Genomic DNA, 13123 nt, shown 5'->3' on the forward strand with positions numbered 1-13123 from the left:
ATCTGGACTTGGTGATTTGGGATATTCTTTTTTTGGCCAATTATTTGTTATTATTTGATGTTGGTAATTTGCTTGGTCAATAATCAATTTTTCTTTTTTCTCACCTCTTTATTTTTAATCAAAGTAACTTCCTGTAGTGTATTTCATAAAAAAATTATGCTTATTCCTTTACTTACCAAGCAACAAGCTTTAAAGTGATTGAATTATAGTGAATGCTGCCTTTATTTTTAATGCAGATATGCAATGCTGTAGCAGTGGCTAAAATAATGAATGCCACCCTTATTTTGCCTGTTCTGAAGCAGGACCAGATTTGGAAAGACCAAACGTAAGCCAATACTCTTATGCATATGATAACATTGATACCTAGACATTACATCTTGCAACATTCTTTTAACATTTTTTGTTTTTGTTTCTCTTTATTCTTCTGAGATTTATAAACAATGTTTCTTGTGGATGGCTTTGCTCCTCATATTTCTTATTAAGGTCTTTCAGCTTCAACAATGCTAGGTCTTGCTGTTTTTGAGGGGGGGGAACATCAGTTGGAAATTGATGTGATATTAATGCACTCAACAAACATGTATATTCGTTGGGAATTCTACTTTGTGGCTGTATTGTCATCTCAAATAGGTTCATTTGATTTTGGCATATTACTATTATATGCTTAGCTATATTTCCTTTTTTCACAAAAAACCTTGTCTCATTTGTAGTTACATTAACGAGTTAGATTTTCCCCTTCTCACAAGCCTTTTTTTCTTTTACAAAATGTCTGCAGGAAATTTGAAGACATTTTTGATGTTGATCATTTCATTGACTATTTAAAGTATGATGTACGAATTGTTCGTGATATACCTGAGTGGTTTACTGACAAATCAGAGTTATTCACAAGTATAAGGTTTGATTTTTGTGCTCCTCATTTTGTCGTGTTGTGCACATTTATATGATGACTTGAATTTGTTGCAACTGGTGTTGATTATTTGGAAAAAAATTGCCATCTATGTTATAGACGGACAGTGAAAAACATTCCAAAATATGCACCTGCTCAATTCTACATAGATAATGTACTGCCTCGAATCAAGGAAAAGAAGATAATGGCCCTGAAGCCTTTTGTTGATCGGCTTGGGTGAGTCATGGATGTTGTACATCTCTGGGGCAGTATGCCTATGCTCAAAATTTTACTTTCATTGGAAGAAAAATAAATGGTCTTGGATTGCTAATTTTGTCTTTTTTTTTTCCTTTTTTGTGTATGCTGTAGATATGATAATGTTCCTCCAGAAATCAACAGGCTAAGGTGCAGGGTGAATTATCATGCTCTGAAATTTCTTCCTGAGATAGAGGAAATGTCTGATTTGTTGGTATCAAGGATGCGAAACCGCACAGGAGTTTCAAATCCATATATGTATGTGACCTTGATATCTGAAGTTGTCTGGACTTAGTTCCAACTTTTTATAATTTGAAATTTAGTGGCACTAAACATTATTTGTCATACAGGGCTCTTCATCTTAGATTTGAAAAGGGAATGGTAGGTCTATCATTCTGTGATTTTGTGGGGACAAGGGATGAGAAAGCTAGAATGGGAGAATATAGAAAAAAAGAGTGGCCTCGACGATATAAGGTGAGTTATCAGTTTTCTGGTTTTAGTTTGAAACTTGAACAGGCATGGATGATTCATAAGCTTTTGGGGATTTATCTTGCAGAACGGTTCCCATCTGTGGCAATTGGCCCTGCAAAAACGGAAGGAAGGAAGGTGCCCTCTTGAACCCGGGGAAGTGGCTGTGATTCTTCGGGCAATGGGATATCCTAAGGAAACTCAGATTTATGTAGCTTCTGGCCAGGTTTATGGTGGACAAAACCGAATGGCTCCACTGAAGAACATGTTCCCAAGCCTGGTAAGGCCTTTGATTCTGTTTCTGTCACTCCATTTTCATCGGTGAAGTGACTAAACATGTTTGTGATATCATTTCCATCTCTTTTGTTTGTGCATGCTTGGTGCCCAGCATATACATCCAATCGATGTTTTTAAAATGGAAAACTGTATATAAATCCCACAAGTGAATAATATTGCAGCCACGGGATACTCCATCCTGTTACGTCCTTGATTCAAAATAACCTACATTGATACCTCTCTTATCTCCAAAGATAAATAAAGGAAGAATGTTTTCCAGCTACTGCAATATTCATGCATGCATGAATACACATGCTTGCAAATGTATTTATATGTATGGTACTCTTGGAAAAAAGAGAGTTTAATTTTACTTTGGGATGGGAAGCTAAATGGTTCTGCATGCTCTAAATTCCATTTAATGTTTAGGAAATTGAGAAATCAAAGCGCTTTCGGGCTCCAAATGTTGGCTGAATTTTTGTAGTTGCATTTTTTTAAATGGCTAGCCTGTGAGAGGAGCCTTTCAAAGTGAGTTTTTTCTATACAAATTTTGATTTTATTAACCATCAATATTTGACTGAGGGTTTCTAATAGGTAACAAAGGAAGAGTTGGCAACCAAAGAGGAGTTAGATGGTTTCAGGAAGCATGTGACAAGTTTGGCAGCTCTTGACTTCTTGGTTTGCCTGAAGTCTGACGTGTTTGTGATGACCCATGGAGGCAACTTTGCTAAATTGATTATTGGGGCCCGTCGGTACATGGGTCATCTTCACAAATCCATAAAACCAGACAAGGGGCTGATGTCCAAATCTTTTGGAGACCCATACATGGGCTGGGCAACTTTTGTAGAGGATGTGGTTGTCACTCACCAAACACGAACTGGATTGCCAGAGGAGACCTTCCCCAATTATGACCTCTGGGAAAACCCTCTGACTCCTTGTATGTGTAGAGCCTGACTGCATATATTTCTAGATGCGTCGCCTCCAACTCTTTATGAGGAGCATGCCTGAAAGAATCATGGCTCTGTGATTTGAGAAGCTATATTATTTTACCAAGAACGAAGAAAAATGAGTGGCGTAAGGTTTTTATAGGGAAGAACTAGAGGAATATGATCCGCACAGATAGCCGCCGGCAAGCTGGAGCAGGATTCGAGCATATGGTTGGATGACTCAGTCTCTTCGCAGTTACTCAACAGTTTAGTCTCCAGTACAAAGATAGATAAGCAGTTGTGCCAAAGACTAGAAGCTGTTTTTTGTTTTTTTTTTCTTATTTGGTTGATTTATTTATTGTAAATTACAAGTTGAAATTTGTAAGTTGGACTGCTATTGCTAATGGAAATATCTAAGGCTATCTAGAAGTTGCAAATAGCAAATGGTAAATAAGCTACTGGTCACCACGCTCACAGCAGAATTATCTCTGTTCAGAAGAAAAGCATATATTTAGCCACCTGTCAATTGTGAATCGAAAGTCGAGTTCAGAAGGTTGTTGGGATTCGAATGTATCTAGTAGCAAGCTAAGTGTCCTGATTTGGATTCTTTTCTTCCACGCCGACAGGTTTGTCGGATCAGTAACAAGCTTATGCTCCGACTGAACCGCCGACTCCAATTGTTTCTTCTTCTTTTCAACTAACCAGACCAAAACACCGTTTAATAAATATTTTTTAAGGATAAAAATTATTATTTCTTCAATTGGGATTGAAAAGGACACGAGGGGACTTAGCATCACCGGCGAATTAAATAAGAAGAAAAAAGAGATTATCCGTTTTCATCACCACCCCACCCACCCCAGTTACCGATCAACGTTGCATCATTAATGCCCTTAAAAAGATTTGATGGTTAGGAGGAAGGACCTGCATTGCATTTCAGTAATTATTATTAAGAAGTGAACTCGAGACTGTGAGGATCCTACTGTGGAGCCCTCTTTCTTTCTTCTTCTCCACTTACTCTCTTTATAGGTGCCTCTCTCTCTCTCTCTCTCTCCTGTTATTTATCTCAACCTTTATATCTTCAACCCCGAACCAGAAAAACTGGACCTTTCGTTTGTTGGAGAAACTTGTAGTAAATTTCCTGGAAACATCATACAAGTCATTCACCCTTGCTTCATGTAATTACCAACCAAGCAAGCCTAGTGCTCTCAAGATTCCCAACAAAAAAACTTCCGTAAGTTTGGCTGCATCAATTCATAAATTACCATCCAGCTAGATTGGTTTAGAAAGTTGAAAAATTTATCCATATAATGTCACAACTCTCTAATACTTGCTACATTTGCATTTCAGTATACTAAAACTATGAGGATCCAATTGCTGAGCTCTCTGTTTCTCTTCTCCTTAGGTTCTTATCTTTACAGGTGTTTCTCTCTTTATTTTTCTTCTCTTCACTACTGTTATGATTCACATAGGAGTTTTTGAGATAAGAAAACCCTTTTTACATTTGATTCTTGGAAGCAAGACAAGTACTTTCAAAATTTCTAACCAAATAGTACTGCAATTACATCCCCAAATTTTGCTATTTCGATGAACTGTCTTGTCTAGTCTTTGATGATCCTCATAGGACATTGGATTGAAGAATGCACAATTATGTCTCATCTTGTAAATCCTATAATTGTTCCAACATTTGTTTTGGAGGCTTTCTTGGCCAAATATATTAGTTTGTGAACTTAATAATTTGTACAAAACCTGTTTTAGGGTATCATCTCAACCTGAGCACGCTAGCTTCCCACCTCGAGGTTGGAACTCTTACGATTCCTTTTGCTGGATTATATCTGAAGAAGACTTCTTGCAAAGCGCCGGAATAATCTCTCAGCGTCTAAAGCCTTATGGATATGAGGTATAAAATGGTTGATGACTACAATCAACTTTTAGAACTTCTTTAATTACTTGAGCAATATGAGAATGGGAAAGTTTATTGGAATAGAAGTTGTCATTTATCTGTGTAATTTCATGTAGTATGCAGTGGTAGATTACCTGTGGTATAGGAAGAATGTTCCAGGTGCTTACCCAGATTCTCTTGGATTTGATGTCATTGATGAATGGGGAAGGATGATCCCTGATCCAGATAGGTGGCCGTCATCCAAAGATGGGAAAGGGTTCACTGAAGTAGCCAAGAAAGTGCACAGCATGGGTTTGAAGTTTGGGATTCATGTTATGAGAGGATTAAGTAGACAGGCATATGATGCGAACACCCTCATCTTGGACACTACCACGGTATTGTTCTTTATTATCAATGAGGATTCATTCTTCTCTCATCTTCTGTTTTCTTTATTTTTCTTTTGTTTTCATGTTTTTTTTTTTTTTTTCACCGGGAGAAGTATTTCTTCTCTTTTCCCTTGCATGCCCAGATTGCAGAATCTTGCAAACTTTATCATCATAAAAATAGACTAGTCAGGTGAAAGGTTTGATATAAGGCATAAAGTTAACAATCTAATCGATTTGCTCTCAAAAGTTAATGCTAAATTTCAATTTTTATTAGGGAGGTGCTTATGAAGAGTCTGGACGACAATGGCGGGCAAAAGACATAGGGATCAAGGAAAGAGCTTGTGCATGGATGTCACATGGTTTCATGAGTGTAAATACTAAGTTGGGAGCAGGAAGAGCATTCTTGAGGTCACTTTATGAACAGTATGCTGAGTGGGGTGTTGATTTTGGTAATTACTAATTAACTGAAACCTGCATTTTTCCATCTTACCCAACACATTAAGAAGTCTGTGAATCCGATAGGGTGTATCTCAAGTCTCAACATTTTCTAGAGAATGAATTTTACTTTTTACTGATTAAAAACAGTAAAATAATTTCTCAAAGTAGCGTTGCATCTTTTGAGAATTTCCATTATAGGAAGCATGGATGAATTATTGTTTCTGTAATAATGTGGGGAATATATTATGAAGGTGCTGGAGGGACTCGATAGTAATATCGCAAATGAGCCTAGTAGAGTGTTGACCTCTTCAGGCATTTTAAGCTCAAACTAGCCTTAGGCAAGTTTGCAAGCTTCTTATGGTTTATTTAAGAACATCCAAAATTTATCTTGAGCTCAAGGTTGTAAACTCAGCCAAGAAATGAAAGTGCAACGTTTGGATGACACCAAACCTGTATAGATATCAATTTTTGTGGAAAGGAAAAAAAAACAAATTTATTTCTGTAAAGGCTGAGCTGTAGTTTTTTTTAGATGCTTAGTTGCCCTCTTTGTGCTGAATATGTGTTTGTTTGTTTAAAATCTAGCTATTCTGTTCATCTATATGGAGTTGAGCCCAGAACTGGTCACAAACAATTTGGGTTGTTTGCTACTGTAAATCAAGCCAGGAATTAAAAATTTTGACTCGCATTTATTACAAAATTGTGAATTCTGTACATTTCAATCTTTCCTCCTGTTATTTATACCACTACATTTTCTTAGTGGCTTCATGTCAGTCTTTCTTTGTTTTAATAATTTTGATGTTCTTTTTTCTCTTTTATTTGCAGTGAAACATGATTGTGTATTTGGTGATGACTTGGATGTTGATGAAATAACGTTTGTGTCAGAGGTATACAGCACTTTCTGGTGCATAAATTTTATGCTTCAATCTTTTCCGAATAGAGATGATGATGATATATGAAGAGCACTTGTTCAGGTTCTGCAAAAGCTCAATCGTCCCATTCTGTATTCTTTGTCTCCTGGAACTAGTGCGACACCAAACATGGCGAAAGATATAAGTGGGTTAGTCAACATGTACAGGGTAACAGGGGATGATTGGGATACATGGGGGGATGTTGCAGCTCATTTCGATGTTTCAAGGTGGATTAAAGTTTTCATATCAAAAAAGAGCCTAAAGTTCAAATTATATGTAGATCCTTGCCCCTAATTGGTGCTTTTCTTCTATTCTTTCAATTTTTTATGCAATATCTTGTTCTTCTACTTCAGAGACTTTGCTGCTGCTAATAAGATTGGTGCCAAGGGCTTGCTGGGGAGATCATGGCCTGACTTAGATATGCTGCCCCTAGGATGGCTTACAGATCCAGGTGATAAAAATTAGCAGATTGTTCTCTTTAATTCTAGCACATTTTAAGTAATTTTATTTTTTAAAGGGTTGTTGAGACTGAGTATAGGAAAGCTGATTGCAACATAGTTTACTGACATATAAATTGAACGAAGCAGTGGAATGCTTGCTGTTACATTGGGGTAGCAAAACAGCATAGCTTGTCCTTGCACTCTTGTGTTTATCATGGTAATTGAACGACACACATCCTTGTGACAAGTTCATTGAAAAGTATACATTTGGACCGGTTTTTACCTTGGGTCTAGGGGTTTGCCACATAAGTTGCTGGGTATTCATGATTAACTTGAAAATGTTTTAAGTAAAGAGTTCTACTGGAAAAGACAAAAACTTGAATAATCACATTGCTTTTCTGTATCCTAGGTTCTAACAGAGGACCATACAGAATGAGTAACCTTAATCTGGATGAGCAAAAAACTCAGGTATGTACATGCAACTCTATATGTGCGTTAGTCCACTGCTGAAAAATTAAGCTTCTTTATTGATGACCTGATTCAATATTTTCCTTCGCAGATGACTTTGTGGGCAATGGCCAGATCCCCTCTAATGTTTGGAGGAGATGTTAGAAAGCTTGATGAGATCACATACAGTTTGATCACCAATCCCTTCATTCTGGAAATAAATTCTTTTAGCACGAACAATATGGAGGCATGTGAAACAATGAGTTTTGGAGCTCTTTGGAATTTTTACTGAGTTTTTTTTCTGATATATCATTGCATTGCACATGCAGTTTCCTTATGTAACTGGCACAAAGGGTTCTACACATAAGACCACAGCTTACAGCCAAAGATCGAGAAGATGTTTGAAGGAAGTTGGCAAATCACATGCACAGTTTCTGGGTTTTACTAGCTGCAATCATCCCAAAGTTAACGGTTGGTCAATTGAAGCTCTTGACCAAGATCTTGACCAGATATGCTGGAAACAGAACATGGGAAGCCATGAACCTTTATGCTTATACAAGCAAAAACCTCTTTTGTCTTCGTATGCACTTTCACCTTTCTTATTTAGGTTGTTTCAAACAATAAAGTATTATTATTTTCACCGTGTGATCCTGTGAATGGCAATGTAGTGATGAGAGGTTGATTTATAATCAAGGAGAGCTCCATTTATTAGCTAGTCATGGAATGGAGTTTTGTTTGGATGCATCTCCAAGAAAGAAGCGTACTTCAAAAGAATTTAAGAGTGGTTCCTTCTCCCCTTGCAGATCAGATGCCAACCAGGTATCTCTTCATTCATAATTCCCTAGCATCTAACAAAGGCACAGAGGCTAGGATCCTGTGAGATTTTGGTGGAATGCAAAGGAGAGACATCAAACAATTTAACAAGTACATATAGCAGGAATTTGGAGAAGTCTGATTGACAGTTGAAGCTCCAAATTAAAATGTCATTATGCATATGTAATTAATTGGTTTGCCAAAATGCTTGTGTTTTTCTGCTCACAGCCAGTCTGCAGGGTGACATTTTTTTCTCATGAATTTTACATATATGAGTGGTATTTGAAAGCAAACTATTAATTTCAACAGATGTGGGAGATAAGCAATAATGGATCCCTTATCAGCAGCTATTCTGGCCTCTGTGCAACTGTGAAATCAATTGACGGTATTATGCTAGAAGTTCAAGCTGATTTTCTATATGTACGATAAGGGCCATTTGATGAGGCTTTCTTGATATATGCAGCTAATGTTGGTAACAGCGGAGGAGTTCGGTCTTGGATTGCCACTGGTAGAAAAGGTTTAATACCTCCCTAAAGTCTATAAATTTGGTTTCCATTCTGTTACCATTCCTTTGCTGTTTTTTCTTTTAAAAATTGTTGTTTGATGAGAAACTTCAGCCCTGAGATGGTTTTTCTTTTTTTGATAAGCATGTTCCGATTTTGTTGAAGTTTTGACAAAGGTGAGGCTTGAACAAGAGACCTCTACCACTGAGCCATATGCTAAGATGATTATAATTGTCCTCCTTGGTGAAGGGATGCTATTTTCAATCTAACTGTTTTTTTTTTTTCCCTGTAACTGAGGTGGAATCTAGTCTGCTCATTATCTATATTCATGCTTCATTGATTACGCAAATACATATTCATTTATCAAGTTCCAAGTTGCCTAATTTAAAGAGAATTAATGATCTTCTGCTAGCTGCCACCTTCTGTGTCTACCATGGCACTCTGGTAGTATCCAACCATACCTATGAATTATGATTGATAATTAACATGCCTACAGTTCATTGTCTGAAAACTTTTTTGGCATATCACATATGTATCTATTTCTCTTAATAATTCAGTACTGACTTTGCCTCTGTTTACTTAGGAGAGATTTATGTTGCACTTTTCAATCTGAACTCAGAGAAGACAGTAATATCAGCAAAGATATCAGACCTGACTAAGGCACTTCCTGGGAAAAACTTGAATGCGACATCATGTTACAGCAGAGAAGTTTGGAGTGGAAAGGATTTTGGAGAAATAAAAGATTCAATTTCAATGGAGGTGGAGATCCATGGTTGTGCATTGTTTGTCCTCAACTGTCCCTAGTATAAACTGGCACAGCAGAGTTTCTTTCCTTTCTCTGTTGTGTGAGTGGAAAGAAGAGGTATGTGTTGTATCAAAGGCAGTGAATTTATGTACGCTTTAAGTTGGTGCAGCCAAAATGATTCTGCTTCACCAGCTCCTAAATGTCATATTGATTTACTAATCTTCTTGTATCCTTCTGTAGACATTAAATAGTGCACTTCATCAAGAATCCTTCTCTAGACATGAGACCAATTCTATTCCTTTCCTATAAGAATACACATTTCTAGAATTAATGCTGAGGGAACTTCAACAATTACTTGGAAAAAATAAAAAGCCATTTTGTACAAGTTATTATATAAACTTAACTCTTACTTTCAAAGCTTTTAAGGCTGCGGAGTTATTATTTTACCCGGAGTATCTTTTTATTGAATTTTTTAAAATATATTCATGTAGACTTATTTTTTTATTGAGCAACACTAAAGTGCTATGTGGAGCTTTTTTTTAGGTATGCTAGTGATAATGCATGCTTTTATTTTGGCGTGAAGATCATTAAACTTTTCAATAGATTTTGATTTCAAGTTATATTAGGCATGCACAAATCTTTTTATGGTTGCAAGGAGTATTCTACACAATGAGTCACAATTTTGGATGACCATCTCTAAGCTATTGTGCATATTTTATACTCTTGAAAATATAGTTTTTGAAAAGTGTGTTCAATATGTGTTTGGACAAAAAAGAATCTTTTTACTAATGATAATTATAAATATTCTTCTAAATATGCTCATGTATTTATACATCTCTTAGTTCTTTATTTGTTGGGCTTTTGGGAGCTTAGGGAGCTTGGTGTATGACAATTACAATGAGTGATATTTGTCCCATAATAACTAGGGGAAGTGCTAATGATACTTTAGGGAGCTCCTGTGATTGTCATTCTTCTTGATCTTTTCTAGGTAGTGTAATCATTTATAGGTTTTTAGTGCAGCTAATGGATGTAGTGTTAAAGCATTGTGTATTGTTATGGATGTTCAGATTTATTGGGGTGAAAAGTCTGATTTTTCCCTCGAGTTATTAACACTGTCTAGGTGAGGAGTTGCACCTCACTAGTGAGTTGTTGAAGTTCTTGCTAGGTAGGAGTATTCACGATAGTAAGTAGACTTGTTCTGCATCCTAACCTAAATGAGCATTGGTTATATGTCATGAAATGACCTGGAAATGTCAAAAAACAAGTTTTAGGAAGAAACCAGTGGTTTTTATTTTTTTTTTAAAAAATCATGTTTCCACATACGGTGCTATTAATGAAGTTCTAAAAAATCCAAGTAGCCTAGGAACAAAGCTCTTAAGTTGAATAATCGATTAATTAATTGATCACAACAATCTCATCCATTCTCCCTAGCGAAGATAGTTGATAGCTTAAACTTGATACTTGATAGACCAACGTGACTTATGGCTACTACTTGCAAAATATCTTTTTTGCTAAAAGGTGGGGACTTTTTAATACTTAAATGAGTATCTTTTAAGAGAAGGAAAATACAATAATATTATAGAGAGAGATACTCGGAAAATATATATGTAATATAGAATGAAGATTGTGAACTTTTGTTCAGAAAATCTCATGATGCATTTATAACCAATGAGTCTTGTTCTTTTATGAAAAGGAGGGATTGAAATGTAATTTTACTTTTATGATATTTGGAGTTGTATTGTGAGTTGTATTCCATCGTTTTATCTAGCTAAAAGATAGAGACAAGCGAGTTATAAAAGACTTTAATACACTTAATGATGCTAGCGTGATATAGACTTGTTTAATTAAGATTATTTATTGAGAAATAAATTGTCTAAAATTTTATATAAAAAACTATATAATTGATGACATTAGATTTATATATTATGTTTGAATTCATGGGCATAGCAAATTCGATAATGCCTGGGTTGTAATGACAAAATCCTTGGACTCAACATTTTTAGAAAATATGTGTTAGACCCACCTCGTTGGCCTACCAGCACACCAGACCAAGTTACTAGGCTTGATAACACCTACCAGATCTAGATTGTCTTTGGGTTTGGTTAGCGTCAAACACAGGTTACGCTTAGGCTTGGTATATTGCCAGGTCAAGTACTGGGTTTAATAAATGTTGTTAGATCCAAACATGGGATTGACAACACTGGATCCAAATATTAGGTCTAATGACGCCAGACCCTACTACAATTAGGTATGGCATTGGCCAGACCCAAAAACAATTGAATCTGGTTAGTTATAAAAAATAAATTTTATAAAAGGATCTAAAAATATCAAAATCAATTTGTGTTAATTTTCAAAACTTATGAATTTTTTTTAAAGCAATAGAATAACATCCCAACACAAAATAAATACTAGTAAAAAAAGTGGTGTCAAAGTCCGCGTGAAAAAAAATCAAAATCAAATGATGAGGGGTGAAGTTGAAATAAAATTTAATTAGTGGAAGGATATAAAAATATCAAAAAAAATTAGATTAAATTTGATTTAAAAATCAAATAAAACCTAATGATTAAGGATAAAATTAAAAAAATCAATAATAAATAAATAAATAAAATAATAATAATAATAATAATAAGAACTAAATAATATATGAAATATAAATAGTGGAACACCAATCATTTTTTCTTTTAATTAGTATCATATATTTGTGAAACATCCAATTAACTTTTAAGTTAACTTTATTATAATAATAAAAATAAAAATAAAAGAATAGAAAAAACCTTTAGAAGGAAGCTTTATTTTTGTTGTTTTCTATCTGCGACAATTGAGTAATATAATTGTGCTTGAAAAATAAAAATGTCTAAGAAGCCCTTGATAAATGTTAATGTTTTTATTTATTCGTTTATAAGTTTAATTAAGTCATTCAACTATTTATAATGAAAATAAAAAGAAAAAAATTCAAGTCTGTTCTTAATTAATTTCTAAATCATCTCTTAATTGTTAAGTTAGTATTATTTTAGTTTCTTGATAATAATAACTAGATACGTTTCCCGCAGCGGAGCGGGGTTTTCTTTTGATTGTTGCGGCACGGTCCTAGGTGGTGCCAAACGGATGTGGAACGAGAGATGACATTGAATTAAACCGCATTCTATAACAGTTGCAAACACGGAATCAAAAATAGCAGCTCAGCATTCAAGAAGCTATTCCAAAGCTTTCTTAAAATATGAAGAGACAATAAAAGAGATATTAGCAGATATGCTCTGCAGGTGGCATTGTTCATCAACCAGAAAAGAGCACAGCAATATGTTTAACTGACCCAAATAAAAGGCTTCGGACTCGGGAGGCGGGAGGCGACACATTAGAGGCTGATGCCGACATGGCAGTGGCTGGAGGGAGGATAGAACAAGCAACTTTTGCCAGAAAACAACATGTGTGTGCATGTGTTGCTCGAATGCTGGTAACGCTGGATGGCTAATGATCCTGTGGGAAAGAAGTTTCGCCGGCGTTGTTAATACAGGGAAGCAAAAGAAACCATAAGGTGCTGACTGGAAAGCAAAATACTGAAGGGACGTCATGCTAAAACACAATGCATTAGAGCAAGCAGAGGAGCAAAAGCAACAGGCTTAAGTTTGGAGACAAATTGGAGAGCAAAGTCTGCACCTTTCACCTTTCCGTTTATAAATTTTCTATTGTGGTGCAGCAAATATCAAGCATTATTCTAGAAATTTCTAGAATTTGTTTTTGAAATTTCATAAAAACAGCAAG

At 35.6% G+C, this 13123-nt stretch overlaps 2 protein-coding genes across 2 annotated transcripts in view; both read left to right on the plus strand.

The window, feature by feature from the left end:
- The window catches only part of LOC105138085 (O-fucosyltransferase family protein), a 5971-nt gene extending 2943 nt beyond the window's left edge, over positions 1-3028 (plus strand). The window contains exons 5-11 of the mRNA XM_011044083.1: positions 237-325; positions 773-892; positions 1004-1120; positions 1253-1396; positions 1489-1612; positions 1695-1886; positions 2474-3028. Of these exons, the coding sequence (XP_011042385.1) occupies positions 237-325; positions 773-892; positions 1004-1120; positions 1253-1396; positions 1489-1612; positions 1695-1886; positions 2474-2833 (1146 nt within the window). The 3' untranslated portion in view covers positions 2834-3028. The remainder of the gene's footprint in view (positions 1-236; positions 326-772; positions 893-1003; positions 1121-1252; positions 1397-1488; positions 1613-1694; positions 1887-2473) is intronic.
- A 686-nt stretch (positions 3029-3714) lies between these two features.
- Positions 3715-9593, plus strand: LOC105138087 (uncharacterized). Its single transcript, XM_011044089.1, has 15 exons — positions 3715-4036; positions 4153-4223; positions 4561-4702; positions 4822-5079; positions 5345-5519; positions 6331-6392; positions 6480-6643; positions 6770-6867; positions 7266-7324; positions 7416-7550; positions 7633-7883; positions 7972-8122; positions 8426-8501; positions 8580-8633; positions 9203-9593. Exons 2-15 carry the CDS (start codon positions 4165-4167, stop codon positions 9421-9423), a joined length of 1905 nt encoding a protein of 634 aa, XP_011042391.1. The 5' UTR covers positions 3715-4036; positions 4153-4164; the 3' UTR covers positions 9424-9593.
- Positions 9594-13123: the final 3530 nt, after the last annotated feature.

Source organism: Populus euphratica, unplaced genomic scaffold, assembly GCF_000495115.2.
Source record: "Populus euphratica unplaced genomic scaffold, PopEup_1.0 scaffold317.1, whole genome shotgun sequence".
Taxonomy (NCBI): Eukaryota; Viridiplantae; Streptophyta; class Magnoliopsida; order Malpighiales; family Salicaceae; genus Populus; species Populus euphratica.

Coding starts and splice junctions, on each gene's coding strand:
- LOC105138087 (XM_011044089.1), top strand. CDS start 4,165: ATGAGGATCCAATTGCTGAGCTCTCTGTTTCTCTTCTCCTTAGGTTCT. Junction 4,703..4,821: donor TAAAGCCTTATGGATATGAG/GTATAAAATGGT, acceptor AATTTCATGTAG/TATGCAGTGGTAGATTACCT. Junction 6,644..6,769: donor GCTCATTTCGATGTTTCAAG/GTGGATTAAAGT, acceptor CTTCTACTTCAG/AGACTTTGCTGCTGCTAATA.